We start from the raw sequence: 21,137 nt of genomic DNA on the forward strand, positions 1-21,137 counted from the left end.
TTTATACAATTATCATTGTTTGTCCCGTATTGTCATATATAGTATTTGTTAGTAACTATAATTTATATCATTACTATTAATATAGCGATTAATAATTTTGCGAATAATGAAATGGTTATCAATATTTTAATTATGATCTAAATTTTATTATGAGCATTAATTATGCGTATTAATGAAATTTACATATTTAAAAACACATCAATTAATAAAAAAAAATAACGGTTTCCAATTTTTTCAGATATTGGTTTTGAATTTAATACCGATTTCCAATTTTTTACGGTTTCGATTTTGAATTCAATACCGGTATTCAATTTTTTTCGGTTTTGGTTTTAAATTATAATACCGGTATCCAATTTTTTCCGGTTTCGGTTTCGACTTTAATACCGGTATCCAATTTTTTCGATTTCGTTTTTGATTACGGTTTCGGTTTCGGTTTTTAAACGGTTTATACCGGTTTCTGAAATCGGTTTTGAAAATGGTTTCAAGCCCTGAAAAAAACACACATCATTGTAAAATCAATACATTCATTGTTTCACTCAGAATCTAAAATTCATAAAAGAATATATTTAAAAAGTGTAATTAAACATACACTATCTAGCTGATTAGTATATTCTAGTAAAATTATATCAAGTGCATAAATGTCTATTTTATTATAATTGAAGTTTTTTCGAATAAGTACTTAAAAATAATAATACATTTTAAAAATACATAGTACAAAATATTTTTGTAAGGAAATATGGGTATTAAAATATAATGGTCCACCATAAAGTAAATCTAGTTGTTTTAAAATAAAGCAGATTTTGTCGTTCCTAAAATTAAGATGAATACGAAAATGACACGTGTCATAAAATCAATGGTAAATTATACTTAGCGTTTTTACAAACTTACACAGTGGTGAATTATTTATTGTCCTTTGAATCTTAAAGAATGTAAACAGACATTTCGAATGGTATACAATACACATCTATAACTAAAACAAGAGATTCTTTAGTTAAGTATCGCATTACATTTATTTCAGAATATTTGGATGACCCTGATTAATAACTATTTAATTGAGCGAAATAACATTTATGCACAATGCACATTTTGACTAAAGTATTAAATACCTATAGTACCTATACTATACTAAATTACATTTTTAAGAACTAACAAATAATAAATATCTTATATAAATTACAATTGTATTTAATCGGCATATTGTTTTTATAATTTAAAACTATAGTGTTGAAATTTTAGCTTATTGTTATTCAATTTGTTATTTTATTAAATACATTTTGATTTATTAATGTAAATCTACATTATTTTATGTATATTGTATACATATTCTTGAAAAAAATATTATTTATGTTTCGTTTCATTAGCACCTCGTTTCATTTACAACTAGGTCCCTTAATATCTTGTTTCATAAAAATCGTTTAAAATATGTACCTATACCTATAATATAATAAATTATAGGTACCTACAGGTTAATTTTTTCAAAGCTTGTTTAAGTAATCATTAGTACCTAATTTTAATTATTATAATAATTATAATTGTTGCTTTTTTTAAACTTAATTCCACCATTCAAATTTTTCATGATTGCCCATTTTGTATAATAATTATTAATTTATTACGAATAAGAGTATTTTATAAAATTATTTTATGAAACAGTGAATAATTGTCAAATATTGATTATAGTTGTTGGTAGATACAGGTAAATAATAATTATATGTTAAAATATCATACATAATCATTATTCATAATATAGAATTATGAGTAAAATTAACAATATAGGTAATATATAATATAAGTGTTACATAATATGCTTTAAGCAAAGGAATAATTGCCCATTTTTAAAAAAATTGTTGCACATTTGTGTGAAATATGATATTTGAATTGTATTAAAGACTTATCTAAATTTTCCAGACATAAATCAATAATATAATTCGTCCAAATTAATATTTTCTATAGTGGGCCTTATAAATTATTATATTAATATAGGTACCTAACACAACTACAAAATAAATGGTTTGATTATTTAGGGAGTTTTGACATAATAATATTATACTTGGGTAGGTACCTATGTTTAAAATTTGAATTTGAAATATTCTAAGATAGTAACGTGTTTTAATATTATATTTTACAGGTGAGATGTTTTATTATTTTCATTTTTAAAAAAACAATTTAAATGTAAACATCAAACTCATTACGTAATAATTAGTCAAAAATAATAAAAAACAAAACTGCACCACTTAAAAGAATAAACTATGTAGGACGTCCTTGAAAAAAATCTAAATACTTCACTGGAAAAGAACAAATAATAATTATACATATATTCTGAAATGCTCTTATATTCTATACTCTCGGTGTATGCATAGAAAAAATAAGGCTCTCCAAATATACCTAAGCAGTCGTGCAGTAATTGTAATTTTTAGAAAATTTAATTTAAAAAATATGTGTATAGGGATAAATGTATAACATACCTATAATATTATCGTTTAATGTTTCTACCTAGCTAATACTTAAGTAATATTAAAGCTATATAATGTTGATATATTATTAAACGATATGCCTAATTATCCTAAATCTAATGTGGTTGGACGGTGTTCAAAAATTAAGTATTATAGTGGATATTGCTCTTGTGTGGAATTGAGCGGACGATTTTTCTTCAGAATCGTTTATAAAGTAGGTACTTAATTCAATTTTTTTCATTAATACAAAACACTGACTCTACAATTATTATTTATTTAGCTAAAGCTTAGCACGATAAATATGTTAAAATATTTTATATTTAAAGTATAAGTACAATGTTCACAAATGTTTATTTGAACAAAATCAATTAAAAATAAGTAATAACACATACCTATGATTATGTCATGCCCAATAAAGGTTTTTTTGTATATTTTGATAAGAATGACTTTATGGATGTAATAAGTAAAATTGTTGGACTTCAATCTTTATTATTCAAGTTTAAAGATCAATAACCTGAATTGTTTGTACATTTTTTATTCTATCCCAGAAAATTATGAAAAATCATAAATTAGAATGACAAATATCAATTATAAAATAAAAATGTTAATACTAAACAATTTATTGTAATATTGTAAAATATAAAACACTAAGCTCCATCTAGTGGTGTACTTGTATACGAAATATGAAAAAAATTTGCAACGCAAATTCGCTGTGTAACGAATAATTTTAATTTTTGAGTAATAATATATTAATAATATTATAACACATAGTTTGGTAATAATTAGTTAAATTTAAACAAACACATAAAAATGGAATATTTTGTGATGGTAATGATAGATGTAGTATAATAGACATAATATACCTACCTATTAAATAAATGTAAATGATTTTATTGTAAACAAAACACAACAATAATATTCATTAAAATACATTAAGTTTGGTTCCAATAATCCAATAATAATATTATGTAACTAATCAAAATTCATAATAGATTCCTTTGATTTTTCTAGTAATAAATATTTTATTAAAATTTATGAATTATTTCAGATTTTTAGATTGTTACCTAAATGAATCATTAATTTCGTTTTTTGAACTACCTATACTTATAAAAAAAATCTTTGAAATAATAGTTTTACAAGATGGTTAACAACTTATACTTACTAAAATCATTAAATTTCAAACGTTTTGTGGATCGATTTTTATATTAGAGAACCAATCGTTCAAAAATGTTATCGACAGTATGATGACTGACAAGTGACAAGAAACAGAAGTGGTTTATTTTTTCCGTATCAACTTTCTACTTTTCTCACTTATCAGCCTTATCCAACCCAATATTTATATTTTCATGAATTTCAAAGACTATTATAGTATTATAATATAATATTATGTTCTATTATGATTTATGACGACTCGTGAAATAATAATAATAGGTGTTTGAACGACTACTAATACGTTAACAGCTCAAGTGCTCAACTTACATTATTTATAAATGACATAGGTACATCTTAATAATGTCTTAGATAAAAAGAATGACTACCTGCCAGAGTAATACACTTTTCCTCATCCCAAACAATACACTTATGATAAGCCAAAAGATTAAAGATACATGGAAACGAATTTTTTTACCAAGTCTATAATAAAAAGTATAGAATCACACTTACTGCGAAGACCCATACGCTTATCAAATACTGCCAACAATAATTAGTTACTCATCTATTAGAGCAGATCATCCTGATGGTACACCCCACGGCGGTTCTACGACAATAGTAAAATTTGAAATTTGAAGTTCTGAGGGTGGCAATAAATGTATTGATTTTACAATAAAGTGTGTTTTTTTGTCATCGTCTTAAAGTAAAAATGTTTCAATTTTCAACTTCGAGGCCGGTTTCTGCTAAGACATTGGATCTATTTGGTACTTTGGGTTGGTCAAAGAAATAAAATGTTTAGTGATTATCAAAATAACCGGGAAAAACAAAAATAAGGAACAACAGGAATTTTTACGCAAAACCAGTATTTAACAAAACCGATTTTGTTTTTTGTTGTCACTCAAAAACAAACAACCTTAGATACTTAGGTACTTGACATTTTCACAAAATGTTTATACCTATCGTTTTTTAAACAGCTAAACAATTTTAAAAATAATTTTAAATAATTTTAAAAATAATTTAAAATTATTTGAGCTATTTATAGACATTTTCAGTTTCCAATTTTTCAGGTTTTTTCTGTAAATCTCATTAAACATTTTAACGAAAAAAAATAAATTTAAGACTTGCATCTCTGTTCTTGCACAGGGGCGTCATTTGGAATGGGGGCGGGCAGGGTGTACATTTACCCCAAATTTTTTTTTAAACGCCTTTTTTGGCCTGCCAACAATAAATATAAGCGTCGATATACCTAAGTGTTCTACATTTTATATATTTTATATATTTTTTCAGTATTAAAAAAAAAAATCTATGGTACTGATGTTTAATTTCCAAGAATGTTTAATGTGGTTTTGTGATCTCACAATATTATAATTGATAAAATTATAACACATACATTGTGAAGAAGGGTACCCATAAAATACATTTCTGGTTTTATTAAGATAGCAATTGTATATATTTTGAGCATGCAGGGAGAAAAAATGTGTAGATTAGATTCGTTTAGGTATTTTATTATAAAGAAGTAAAAATACCACTGTACACTGGTATCCACAATATAAAATAAATACAATAAAAGTACCTACATATAGTTCGTCAAAAATAGTAACAATATTGTGATATTTTCATACTAATATTATAAGTGATATATTAAATAAATTATACTAATATTCTACAGTTTTTGCCCCCACTTGATCCCCCCCCCCAAAAAAAAAGTTGTCTATGTAGCTTGGTAATGATTTGAATATCCTGCAACATTTTGGCACCAAAAAAAAAATTGAAATGACGCCCCTGCATCTTGTTTGCACTTACATGTTTTGTTTTCAGTTGTCATTGGCCTACGTATGCCGGAATTGCTATTTTAAATGTGTGAAGTTTGTATAAAACTCTGCGTGTAATGTGTATATTTTTTTTTTCATTTAAAATATACTAAAAATGTATTTTATTATTTTATATGTATGATATTGTATATACCACAATCTCATTAAAAATGGTTTTTTTCTATCTAAATATTTAGTAAACAGAGTAATTTACGATATTTATTATTGTTATTAAATTTGTTTGAAAAGTATTAGGTAGATATATGAGTTTTTTATCAATTACATCAAAGAACTGCATTTATTATAATATTTTAAGAAAAGTTTTAGCTATTTTTCTTTCTAAAATAATTATTTTATAGAAAGATCCATTTATTTTATGGTTATTATTATTGTTTTTTTTTATGGTCTCTAGTGTAATGAAAGTTACAACTTGTTGAATTATTTTTTTATTATAATTCATTCTCGCAGCTAGAATCGTATACTATTTTAAATTGAATAATTTCAATAAAAACTTATTTATGTATTATTATTATTATATGATATCTTTTTTACAGAAAATACATTTTATGATATGAAGTAATTATAAGCATTAAACAATACATAAAAAATATTAGATACACACACATAGGTATATTTATATTTCATATACAAGGTGATTCATTTGTATGTAAGTTCCCTACACTACTACAGATAGCTACTTAAATGATAAAAAAATTAAGTAGGTACTCGTTGAAAATATGGTCCATAAGTAAAAGTAGGTATTTACCTTAAAAATCCTAAAAATCAGAATTTAAATAAATTCTCTATATCAAAGGATAATTTATTATAAACGGGTGAGCACTGAACACGCTTGGGGAATCATTCTGTATATTTATACATTTACACTATGTAATAAACTAAATTTAGTTGTGTTCAAATTGATTAAATAAATTTAATAACATGTTATGTATTAGTTAATCATACTAATTCTATATTATAATATGTTGAATTTGGTCTGCCTAATATTACTTATAAGTTATATTTATATTTTAGATTCTGAGCGGAGCGAGGAAGCTATTGTTTTTACAATGGTGTTTATTTTTTTTATATATATTTTTTATTTTTTTTATATCCTGTATACAAAATTTCTTCCAAAAGGAAAGTTTCGATTTCAACATATAATACCTTATCTTTTAGCAAATTGGATCAAGATGGTACTTTAGAGAGGTCATTTTTCGATTTTCTCAATAGTTATTTAATGCCACGGGAAAAACCACTGGAAAATTACGAAAAAACGCTAATAATGGGATTTTAATTTCTAACGCTTTGTTTATCACCATAGAAACGAAAAAAAATTATAATATTTTAATATTAATTCAACTTACATGATAAAATAAATAATAACAAAATATAAAATATCTAGACTGACAAACCGTCTCCGCTCAGAATCGTTTTTCTTATACAATGATATTATATCATTGAATTCAAGTCTAATACAACCATTATACAATGACCCACTTGTAATCTTGTAATCTACTGTGCAGCAGAGCGACATCCACTTACCTGCTTTTTATATATCTATTTAAAAATATTAGTTCTACTGTAAACATGATCAATTATCAATTCTTTATTGTTTTTATAAGTATGCATATATATAATATACTAGCTGAACCCTTGCACTTCGTTTCCCATTAAGTGTACCAACTATATGTGACTCAAACTTTGTTCAATTTGTTATTTAATATTCGGTGTATGGTTTCAAAATTAATCTTAACTTTTCTTTTGCCCGGAATAAAAATTCTGATTCGCAGCAGTACATTGTCAGGTAGGCATATCTACCTGCGGTAGATCGCGGACCCCGTGCTGTATGTACGTTAGTGTATGATTTAACTCTAAAGTATCAAAGTTATACCAAGTTTGTCGTATTCTACCTATGGTGGAAAGATATAATCAATTAATACAAAATCCTAACCTAACCTAACCGTACTAAAATCAGATGAATAAACGCAAACGCATACAAAAAAATTCATTCAAATCGGTCCAACCATTTAGGAGGAGTTCAGTCACAACACACGTACAGTAGAGTTATTGCGCTTAGCAACAAACATGCCCGATTAACCAATATAGCAACCAATATAATTTAATGCACTGTTGCGCCACTGTTGTATTTTTGACATATAGATTTGAGATTTCCTACCTTTCCGGTAGATTTTCCTAAAATTGTGTTTCGTAAAAACCTTCTCCTGGCAGTTACGAACATCTTAAAAAAAATTTGAGCCAAATCAGACCAGCCGTTCTCGATTGATGAATTGTTAATTGTTATATATTTTTGTCTCCATTTTTATATATATATAGATTAAAATTTAATAATTTATTGATGAAGGCTTATTAAATATAATGTAATATGTACCTATATTGACATATTGTATTATTATATAGTATATAATTTATTTTAGAACAGTAATATTTCAGTTACTGATAGCACACATTTTTTTATGATCAACTATCATTAAGTTTCATTTATACCCTCAAGAAACTCAAGATATAAGAAGTGGGATAAAAGACAATACTTATAACGTAAAAAAAAAAAATAATACTCCAAACCATCATTAAAATAACGATGTTTTCATGTAAAAAAAAAATCATTATCGTATGCACTTTGCAAAAGACTCCGGTGCAGAATTTACGATAGTTTATATTTTATATTTCGTATTAATTGTTGTCTTCGTTATAATTGTCTTTAAGTACAGAATATTTATAACACGCACCTATTCGCTTTATTAATTGTTCACGACAATGTTTTAAAAAGAGGTTATAAGAACAATAATAATATATTAATATCAAGATATACAACTTTTATTCTGTACGCAATTATTACTAAAAGATATCGTTGTGTTAAAACTGGATAGACTCCGTTTTCAAGTTAGGCTGAAAATTCATTGGATTCCCGATGTATTCTGTCTACATAGAAGAATATAAAGTAAGATATTGGAGAGATGCTTTCGAAAGAAAATTGATGACTCAGACGACAAGGCCCTTTTTAGTGGAACGGATTTCAATAACCGTTGAGATTAATCATTAACAGTATCCCGCGATATTAACACATGCATAATAATATGTAAGGACCATACAATTTTAAATCTAAATAGAAAAATATTCTCTATCGTAAAGAAATCATTTATAAGAAATACAATGTTATTATGGTTACTGATAGTCAAAATGTATCGTGACGTGTATATTAAATGAATAGATTGATGTACTGAGGTTTGAAGGTTAATGCTTAAACTTACATATAGGAATGGCAGATGTCTTTTTGCTTGATATCCCTATATAATATAATGTGACATAATATGTCTAGGAAGTTTGTAAATTATTTATACGGTTCGAAGAACGTGACCAAAGTGTCTATACCTATTTCTATAACTTGTAAATGACATATTATTTAACGTAATGCTGAACGTCCCTGGAGATTAAAATAAAACACTTTTAATTTTTTGACTATAATTGTATAGTGTTAAATTTGTAAAATGTCAATGTTATTACACGACTGTCAAAATATTTAAAACTAATACAATTGTAAAAGAAAAGTTGAATAAACTACACAATGTAGGTGTACAATTTGTGTGTTGGTAGCGTTGAAAGTGTACTAAAGTAGTATTTATAATATGGAGTTGTGTATGTAATATGTATAGGTAATAGGAATAATAACTATTTTTATCAGGCACATAATTAAATAATAATATTAATTATTAAGATAAGGTACGACTGCCATAGTACTTTAATTTATTGTGCAGGTATGCGTCTTATAAAAAGAACAAACTCCGTTACGAACTTAAAATAGGTACCTTTTTTATATCTTTTGGAATTCGACGTTTTATTTCATACATATTAAGTACTTTAAGAGGACGTTACAGTAACATTTGTTGTTTCCACCTTACAAGTGCATAATAGTTTAAAAATTAGAGTGAATTTAACTCTTATATAACTTAATGTTAAAATTATTACATAGGCATTGCCATAGGTTTTTTTATTATATTATAATTTTGAGTTACGAGGATTTTAAGATGTACAAACAATTTATAATTTTAAAACACTAATAACTCACTTTAAAATTAAAATATAATAAAAACCTAGGTCATTGTCTAGATAATAAGCTAACCTTTAATTTTTATAAGAGGTCAATTCACTATAATCTTTAAATTAACAGAGATAAACGTGATCTGCTGAGCGTAAAATTTGCTATGTTGAGCACTTGTAAGACGGAAACAACAAATGTCACGTCCCCTTAAGCCTCATTTATTCTGAAAATTCTTACTCTGTTTCAAATCAAATTATTTATAGAATACATCGATTATGATTTTAATATTTATAGGTATCTACTTACATATTTGATATTTCTAGAATCGAATACAATTGAAATAGTAGGTACTGTTAATCATTTTTTCTTTCTTATGAATAATTGGTAGTTTGCTTGGAAAAAATGAAAAAAAATGTCTGGATATTATTTTGAAAATTATATTTCTATAATGCATACAAAGTTTAAAATACTATAATTTATCAAATAAATTGTCGGAATTAATTAGTCTTGTACTCAAGGCTTCTTTCAGTTTATTTTAAAAATGATTAAGAAAGCTTAAGAAAACAGTTTTAATTTTCATGCTTTATTATTGATGTGGTAATAACTAAGAAGTGAGACTTCTTACAGTATCAATAGTTGAGAACTAGGTAAGAACAATTTTTAGAATCTTTGAAATACATAAATCATTAATGTTTTAGATGGTTTTCTCAAACATAACATAATGGTCCTAACTATAATATATTATGTTGGTAGGTACCTATATTATATTTAAATATTATGTGCATTTCAAAAATTTTAAAATACCTATGATAAATATAATAAGGCATAATATAATATATTCAACTTTAATTATTTTATTTAAACATTTTCTTTTGAAAATAAGAATATATATTACTTTAAAATTATATTTTTAATCTCTGATGTTTATTTTTTTTAATGAAAGTTAATTTGCAGATATTAACATGGTGAATCATTGACTATAACTGGCATTGGACATTAGACAATGGGCATACATAATATATTTTAGTTACTAATATTATATGCAAGTATCGTATAAAACATAATATATATTACAATTACCAGTAATTTAAATTAAATTACACTTACTTTAACTATAGTGCAAATTTAAGTAAATTTTCAGAGTAAAATCTAAATACAAAATACCTTGGATTACCAAAGAACAATTTCACTAACGAATAACGGTAAAAATAATATTTAAAATATCACAGTTTATTTTTTTTTATATTTTTTACAAAATAACTTATTTCAAACAAAGGATTGGAATTTATGTTATACCGGCATAGGTAGGTATTTCTTTAAAAGTTCCATGTTTGAAATTGTACACATAACAAGTTCGTTTCAAGATATGTAGATTAAAATTTTAAAATTTTTCTTTGTGAATTATAGACATTTTTCGTTTCATATGCATATATTGTGCGTCAATACGATTATTCATAAACATTTAAAGTTAAATTTATATTACGCCATTAAACAAAACATAAGATTTTCATTTTTGGTTCCAAATTAAGAATGGATAGTGAATGCTAATTTATTGTAGTCATTTACACTATTATTGCTGATGGACACACTGACACAGCATATTTTATACCTAGGAATATTATGTATAATCCGTATACAATACTTATATTATATGCTATTGCCATATAGTATGAATATAAATATAATTATGATATAGTTGAGACACCTTTTAAATATTTCGTACATTACGTCAACTGGTTATAAAAAGTGTTAACTGTAATAAACTACAATACCAAAACACATAAATTTTGTCAAAAAAATAAAAATGTTAAATTATGTAAAAACAGTTCAAATGTCTTATATAAAGCAGACCCACATATTTTCCCCAAGAGTGTCTTCAATTGTGAATTTACATTTTACGATCTCTTCTATTTTTTTGGTATGCATACGTAAAACATGATTTTTTTAGAGGCTTATAAATAAAATATCTCAAAATTTGATAGTACTGAACAAACTACAAAATATTGTACACAATTGTAGATAACAATAATAAGAATATTGATAGTTATAGTTTCAATGGAAGTGTTAGAACTTATGAACGGAAAGTACTTTGTCGTTTAATGATGATAAGTGATGACTAATATATGATAAGAAACAATCATAATATTTTGTTGACCGATATTTAAAATTATAATAAAACTGTTATTTTATACCACTTAGGTACAATAGGTACATGTTGTTTGATCATGAAAAGTCAAAGGCTTTTGTTGAACAATATGAAAGTAAAAATAATGAACAAATAAGTAGATATAGTTATAACTAAACATTTCTTATTGCATAGTATCTTAATGTTTCATTGTTTGTATCTATTGTTTCAATTCGTATTGTAAATACAATTAAGACAGGTAACAATAACGTATTTTATAATTTAGCAGAAAACACAATAAACGTAAAAAAAAAAAAAATAATATGAACTTAAATCAAAAATTAAATTTTAAAATATGTAATAAATATTAAGTAATATCGGTCTTATGAAAGAATGCTACTCTCAAAACAGTAGAATATTATATTAGATATTACCGGAGGGTGGAGGCTTAGTAAAAATGTCAACGATACAAGCTAGTGTTCATATAAAATGTTAAGAAAAAACAGATGAAAAACAATAAATGTATGCAGTGATGGTGAATTTTACTTTATTTTTGTAGTTTTTTTTGTTCCTATAGTAGTTTTTCGCAAATGTTTAAGAATGGGTGACAGCATTTAAAAAAATGATCAACCTTATTAAGGTGTTACCTTATATTAATACGATTTATGAATAATCATGAAAAATAAACAGCAAAAATGCAATGTATTATAATTTGCATTTGTAATAATTTTTAGACATCTCTTAATATATGTTTATTTTGTGATTATTTTTAAATATATTTCACAAACGATTTTTTTGAAACGAAATCAAAGATGTACTAGAGTTGAATTTTAGTACATCTTACAGTAAACTATATCTTATTATCTTAATAACACGTAAGATTAAATGATTCTTATAACAGACTATAGTAATGCTTAAAAATAGTTCAATCACTTTGAACTTATCGTTTGAACAGTGTAGGCCTTAGCTTCTCAGACAGAATTTCATAAAACACAAATTCTTCGAAATAAACTCTAAAGTATCCTCTTAAAAGCTCTCCGGTATAAAATTGGCATACAATAAATGACTATACAAACTACAAAGACATTGAAATACCATACTTCTTCTACAAAAATAAAAAAAAAAACGGAGAACAAGTTAAATCTAAACTTTAACTTCGAAAGTTCCTAGCAAAGTGACACGAATAATTGAATACTGTAGTATACTAGTATGCATTCGATTAAAATCAAAATCAATATATCTCTTGGTGAACCAAAGTTTACTCACTAAATATTATAATATAACTATTATAGGTAGGTACTATAAAATATATATAATAAAACGGTGTCAATAATAATAATAATAACTGTAAATCGATGAATCTTGAGCAATTAAATATGATTGAGCTATTTAATTTAAAACTCATTTTTTATTAGTGGGTATGTCCTATTATATTATTTTTTTACCAATTGAACTATTAAATGTTTATATAATATTATTATACACATAATATTATACTATTAGTCCACTCTTGGACATGGCGTTTCAAGTCTGTTACTCAAATACAATATATTCTGACAACGCAGATTCTTAGTACCTCAAATAGTACTGCTTTTAAACTGTTATTGTTCATATTAACAATGATAAGAATTGGCTGAAATTTATAAATCTTACCTGGGAATTTGCAAGGCAACCGCATCTAGGCTATCAGATGGCGTTAGCGGCGGTTTCTCGAACAACCGGCTGGGCGCCAGTGTTAGCTGATGCCTGTGCCTCATGCCTCGTTTCCGGCGTTTTTTTATTTCCTCCTCACGGCGAAGGTTGTGCAAACGAAAAAAGAACATTGACATTCTGAAATAATCATATACATATTTTTATAAAATAATTGTTTTAATATCAAACACAATAAAGTTATTATCGAGGTTAATTCATTTGAAATATGTGTTATGAATACGAATGAGATAAAACGAACAGTGTATAGATGCAATCTATATAAAATACATTACAAAATACCTTTTTTAATGACTGCAATACATTTAATGCATTTAATTAAAGTTGAACGAACTTTATTTGAATTTTATCGGAATTTTGTGTAAATGTACAGACTTAGTTTACCTACCGTGTTTTTTGATATTTATTTAATTATTTTGAGTTTTGAATTTCTCACTCAACGAACTTATATAAAGAGCTATGACAACTCCATTTAACATCAGATTTCCCAAAGTAATAAAAAGTTTTGATTATTTATATAGACAAAAAAATGGCATAGGCTTAAATAAGTAGTTAGTATTGATAACTCAATAATTATATTAAGTACTACCTACAACGATAACACGTATTATTTTAATATTTAAACAATAACATTTAAATAATAATTTATTTAAATTATTAATTAGAGAATTTAATGTTCTATATAAATCATAAATAAAATATTGTTCGGTGTATTAGAGCTAACTCAACATAACAACTCAGATACAACTAAAATAACAAAATATATTGTATTATACTACCGTTAAATACCTCTAACTATAATGGAAAATAAATTATAATAGCTGACTTTTTAGTCTGAAACAGAATACTACTTATTTAGGTAAGGCAAACCTTAGTACATATGATCTAAACACTAATCGTACAACATAATATTACGGTGAAAATGAATTATGTAGGTACATAGTATAATACACTAATATACGTACTTAATTTGTTATTTAAAATTACATAGGTTATTTTTCAAATAGTTCATACTTCATATACGTTTAATAAAATGAACAATATATTGTTTTTATTATAAATATTTTTTTAAATATGTACAAATAGGTTAAGAATATTCGTAATCAACATATACGTACCCCAATATGTATTATTATATTGATAAATCTTTTCAAATATGAATTAATTATAAAGTTTAAATAGATATTAAGTGCTTACATAACATTATTATTATTTCTATATCGCCATAAGATAAAATATAAAATTTATAATTCATCTATACAGGAAAATCTAAGCACAGTGATTGATACTCGTGGATAAAATAAAATAAAATAATTATTTAGGTACTTGTTTAGTAAAATGACACTAGTTGCTAGTATATATTTTAGCATAATTTATTATATTATTATGAAATATTATGATCAATTGATTTATTATCTCAGTTAATTAAACATTATGTAGTTTGATTTATTTTTATTATTTAAAATAATCAAATTTTATATTCCTATATAACACATTTAACGAGTAATATTGAAATAACTTTATGATGTGATAAGTAGATTTAGTTTTAGTCATGAAAAATTAATTATGTCTATAATATAAAATACAGTACAATAGTTTGATGAAAATGTTGTTAGAGTCTGTGTGCAGGCTGAATATGGAGTGGGTAACTTTGTTACACGAATATTAATTGAGTCCAAAAGCTTACTATAGTAAAGTTTCATAAATATCATCCATTATGTAACATTGTACTTGAATGACATTTTATATATTAAGTGGAATTGATATTATATTAGGAAGTTATTTGTAAATTATGTAGTAGAGATATCCGTTATTTTAAGGTCATTGCTATGGAAAAATATTTTAACACTGAAATCAATCTAAATCATGGAGTGAACCCTTAGTATTAAGTTCATAATATGCATATTTACATAGGAACTTTTGTTCTATACTTATTTTTATTTTATTTTTCTCAGATCCATAAAATAATAATATTGGATATGACATGCGAACGGTAAAGCCGTAAATATTGTCAAAGAAATATAATATAATCTTGGGTCCTTCAGAAAAAATGTATTTTATTGAAAGTCTACCGTGAATACTCTAGGGAATCAAATATTATTAGTTCTCATCCATCGATTTCGTCAAAATTTTATGTGCACAAAATGACTTATTAAATCGAGTTAACACTTTTTTCGTAATAAAGCAAGGCTAATAAAAAAAGTTTACGTGGTAAATTATAACACTGCGATCAAACAGCAATTTCAACTAACTTTGGGCTCAAACCTATGACATTCTCGCGAGAATAAAACTATACCTCATATCACATAATAATAAATCTCTTATGTACCTAACCCAACAATAATCTAGAGAAAGAATTCAATTTTAAATTTTACTTAGTGTATTTCTAGATATTATGTTACATAATATGTTCATATGTTACAAAAAATATGTATACAATAATGCGAAAAATATTATAATACTAGGTATCTATATAGTAACGAAATCTAAATTAAATATTAATAAGGAATACATTATCAAGTGGTTTTACTCAGGATTTATTTTAATTCTTATTTCTTTATTTTAAAATACATATTTTTTTAAATAAAAAGCTGTACTTTTAAATAAATAAAAGTGAAAGAAGAAATGCGTATCCTCTTAAGGCTGAGGTACACTAATTATAATAAACAAATAGTCCAAGCGCTGATTAAACGTGGGAATGTGAAATTTTCATTCATATTATTATACTAGATGCCCGACCTTCACAGGAAGAAATTATTTTTTTATAATTTAATTTAAAAACATATGACTATTTTTTGGCTATAAAAATAATATAATATAATTACATATTGTAGTTATTGTTATTGATAATTTCTGAACATTTTATATCCTACATTTTGAATTTAGCCACTGGAGTAGTAAATTGTATTCTTTTTATTATAAAATAGAGATAAGGTGGAAAGAAATGTAACAATAAATTATTTGTTCAGTGAATAATATATATTTCAAATAGAAAAATGCAAGTGCAAACAAATAAATAAATAACTAATAATAATAATAATAATAACAATAATAAATAAACAAACAAACCGGTTTCCTTCGTCTCCAAAATCAAGTTGGATTCTTATATATATAGATTACATTATCATGTTAATCATTGAAAAATATTTTATGAGTAGATATGTGTTACATATATTTGCATACATCTCATAAACTTAAGGTTTTTTTTTATTATTCCGACAATATCCATTGTACCTAATCATCTGAATAATTTATCAATTCTACAAATATTATTATTTAAGTTTGAACTGTTATTTTAAATATAATACCTACTTCAATATTTTTTTCTTTTAATACCAATAGAGTAGGTGGGTACTTAAGGAGTAAAGGCTTTAAATTGTCGTCTTTTTTTCATTTTCTATAGCCTATAACAATCCAAGTTATAACAACAATCATAGCTAAACTTAAATGCTAATATTTTGTATAAAGTTGTTAGTTATGTTTAATTATGAGGATTATTATAGGTACCTACTTCCAAATCGTAGAATTTCGTGGAATATTTTTAAACCTGTGTTAAAGTTTTCAAATTTGAGTGAAAAAATAATTGCAAGTAACAAATGTAAATAATAATTATTAAATATCGTATTTGTTTTTAATTAGCAACACATTATATAGCCACTATATGTTTGTTAGTTACAGAAATGTAAATATTTATTTAAATATTATTTAAACTCAATCAATAAAATGAAAAGTTTGTTAGCCACGAGCAAGAGCATTTTGCACGACATTCAAAGTTGAAGACAAAATGTAGAAAATCTGTAAGCAAAATAAATATACAACAAATGATTAAGATTCTGATTTGATTTTTCATGTATTATAAGCCAATCTGAGCATTTTTTTTAGTCTGCAAGAGTAAGACACGTACTTTCACGACAAAAAAAGCATTTTTAAATCAAACATCAAATGATGTAAATGTTATCAAACATTGTAAGTGCATGTCAATAATCGTTATTTCCTCACTTTTTTTTTTTTATCAAAAACGAATACATTTAAAAAAAAATATAAAGGAATGTATTAACTTTATGCCCTCGCGTGTATGTCGAACGTGCATGAAATAACTTCATAGTCAGATGGTTGCCAGTTGGTAACTGGTAAGATTTTCACATACATATTAATTATATGATTATGTAGCCAAGTTCACACGGAGTATGACAAATCAGAAATTAGGGTATCAATGACTTAGATTTAGTCAATATTTAGTGTATAATTTTTAATGGTTAAATAAATATTTATCGAACAACAGACGGTAAGCAAATTAAAAATTGTATCCAACTGTCAGTTTGAACTGTTTCAATAATCATCATCATTTTGGCCTAATTTCCATAATTTTTCTCGGGACCTCAATAACAGCTACAGCTCTATTTTATTTTTGATCTGCCAATCAATTTTCTATTCATTTTGTACGATTCAACTGTTTAGGTTCAATATGAATTGTGTCGTGGTAAAATATTTATGACTCACTGACGGGATTCCTATTTATACGATTCATTTTATTTTTATCATCGGACTCGATACTTTTAACTTTGGGTAATAATTGTATTTTTACACACAAATTTCACTTGTATAATTAAATCCGAATACGAAACAAAATAATTATTGGAATTTAAATTTGATGAATATGGAGTATGTCAGGGTTGTTTAACGTGCATCAACAATTCGGGAACTGAACAATAATTGTAATATGCAGTTCCAATCAACCGGAAATTCGATTTGGACAACATATATGTACGTACATGGTTCATAATACATTATTACACTGTTGTGAAAATATTAATATTATGTCAATGGTTGAAATAAAAATTCACCAACAAGTGTGGTATTGAGAATACAAAAATCATTATGGCGGTTGCAAATATATATTTATTATTATTTATAAAGTCATTAGTCAATGCTCGATCAACAGGTTTAACCTGTATACGAATCAAACAATTGTGACGAATTGCCGTCGGCGGTATGTTATTAACGAATAAAAATATTGCATTGACATTGTATTATATATATTTTTTTGTTTTTGACCTAGGGCAACCAAAAAAAAAATCGTGTTTTCATGTTGTTTGCCTCTGTAGAATATCTATAAATAAATTGTGATTGTGTGGTGCGATCCGAATCCGAAGAACCATAAAGGCCGTTTTCTGTCACCCTTTGAAAGTTGCCACTCGGGGTTATCAGTCCCCAAAGGCCTGACTGTAAGTCATAATGCGTGTGAAAAACGTATAAAAAGAAAACTCATTTCCGTTTAGATTTTTATATCCAATCATTCGACCGCTCGTATTGGCTATTGCTATCTATTCTCTACTCCGATATTAAATCCGTCTCGTTATGCCAGATATGTTATTCTACATCGTTAGTCTTCCTTCCTCTGCTCTTTTCTTCGTTTCCTCTATCCATCATCCCCAGAGATCCACCCGATGTATATAACACATATTGTACACATTTTACAAAAAGTGTTTGCAGTCTGTTTTTTTTTTCTATCATTTCCTCATTATCCTTCCAAACGTACGATGGCCGTAGACGACCGTTACTCGGTGTCTGTTGTAGATTACGCTCATCGGCGTTATTGAATTCCATGGTAGCTGAACTCCTCCCGACTAACAAGTTAACTTGTATATTATTAAATATCAAAATAGCACGATTCGTCTGGTTAAAAAAAAAGTGAACGGTGGTATTAAAAAACAAAAACAATGAAGTCGTAAAAGTTATGGCTGGCCTTAGTTCCCTATAACTTTTTTGCCAAGGTCAGCTTTAGGTCAATGCAAGCTGTGCCGTTGAACAAAGCCTTGGGGATTTGACGGGCCGCGGGAAGTCTGCAAAAACAAACTACCGAGCATTTCTATGATGGTTGATAGATATTATAAAATTCATTTCAATTAATAATTTTAAATTATTGTTAATTATAGTATTATATCAGTTTTATTATAAACGTAATAATCAAATCGAATAATATTAACGATTTATTGTTAGTCTTAGAAAACATCGTTGAATTTGAATAACAGTTGACATCATACAAAACACGTTTCTGATATATTTCTAATTTTATATTGGGTTTTACTTGACGTAACAGTTATTATATTAATCAGATATTTAAGTATACACTTGAAGTGGGAACATCTGTAAGGCTACAGTCGTGGACCTTGGTTGTTATTGGTTTTAACTTAAACTAATTTCTCGTTCAGTCATTTTTACTATTTTTACTATGTATTATTATAAACACCCCACAGGGTATTAGTACCTACAGATAGCAGATTCAAATTATAAAAAAAGTGGGTAAGTGGATGTCGCTCTGCTGTACAGTAGGTAACAAGTGGGACACTGTATAATGGATAGTATTAAATTTGAATTCAATGATATAATATCACTGCATAAGAAAAACGATTCTGAGCGGAGACGGTTTGTCAGTCTAGATATTAGACATACCTATTATGGGTATACTTATTTATAGTATTAAAAAAATTGACCTATAATAGGTATCAATAATATATTTCAAATTAATCATATCACAATATCCATTAGGTAACGCGTTATACATCAACAAAAAACCGTGGTACTATCATAGATATATAATAGATAGGGCTAGGGACTTATAGGAGTTTGCATGTTTTTCAATAATCATTCAAAACATAGCTAAGTAATATAGAAATTTGTTTCATAGTACTAGGAGTTTAAAGCAATTAGTTTTATTTTGCATATTTTGCATATTCAGCTATTTTTCCCTATAAGAGCATATTTTGTTGTATTTTTATTTTAAGTGCATATTTCACATATTTTATTTTAACAAAATGCAATACGGCATACGGAGAAAAATATTTTATACATAGGTAGTGGTAGGTACTTACTATAGAATATTTAATATATGAATTTTCTAGAAATTGGATAAAAATAGATTAAAATGATTAAATAATCGCTATACTGTGTATTTTCCCAATTATTTGTGTGTTGTGAAATCGGTCGATAAGGAATACGCCAAATACGGTCAGTTGATGTGTTCGGTCGTATCGCATGTGCGTTTGTCTGCGTAGTTGCATATTAAATTATAAAAACAATATGCATTTATATTTGAAATGTTTGTTTTTTTTTCTGTTACAGGCAAGTTTAAATAAGAAGCAATCAAAATAATAATTAATAAATAATAATATATAAATAAAACTATATAAGTTTGTAATATTTTAATGTATTTTAAAAAAATTATAAGAGCATATTTTAAGAGCATATATGATCATTTTTAAGTGCATAAATGCTTGCATATTTTACGGTTTTATAGGGCATGAAGTCCCTAGCCCTAATAATAGAATACCTTAGAAGTTTCAAGTACCCACAAATAATATTATGCAATCACAACAAAATAACTAAAATAGTTATTCCAGGTTTTTTAATATGTAATTTCATCCAAATTTGAACTTAAAATGACTATAAAAATTAACTGTGCTTATGTATTTCTTAGAATTTTTGGTAACAAAATTAAATATTTACGTGGAATCTTGTTTTAAATTTTCAATCCTTAGAATTTTTAACTACAAAATAATAGTTTAACAGTTTTAAATTTGATAAACTTTGTCAACATTTTAACTTCAAATGCTTATAAAAAAAAATTGTGCCTATGTATTTTTAATATTTTTCAACTGCTATTGTAACAATGTATCAGGAGCCTTGTATTAATTTTTTACACTTTTTGGCTAAATAGATAAAACTTAATTGATATTTATAGAAAAAAAAACTAAAAAAATTGAAAACGTACAATGTCCGTAAACAGCTCAAAAAGAGTCAAATTATTTTCAAAATTTTATCGTATATATAAAATG

At 25.8% G+C, this 21,137-nt stretch overlaps 1 protein-coding gene across 9 annotated transcripts in view; it reads right to left on the reverse strand.

Moving 5' to 3' along the window:
- LOC100167740 (potassium channel subfamily T member 2) overlaps window positions 1–21,137 on the reverse strand; it is a 230,443-nt gene that overhangs the window by 117,282 nt on the left and 92,024 nt on the right. For all 9 annotated transcript variants that reach the window (XM_029487168.1, XM_029487167.1, XM_029487173.1 and 6 more), the window contains one exon: window positions 13,246–13,422. In XM_029487168.1, the coding sequence (XP_029343028.1) occupies window positions 13,246–13,421 (176 nt within the window). In that variant the 5' untranslated portion in view covers window position 13,422. The remainder of the gene's footprint in view (window positions 1–13,245; window positions 13,423–21,137) is intronic.

Source organism: Acyrthosiphon pisum, chromosome A1, assembly GCF_005508785.2.
Source record: "Acyrthosiphon pisum isolate AL4f chromosome A1, pea_aphid_22Mar2018_4r6ur, whole genome shotgun sequence".
Taxonomy (NCBI): Eukaryota; Metazoa; Arthropoda; class Insecta; order Hemiptera; family Aphididae; genus Acyrthosiphon; species Acyrthosiphon pisum.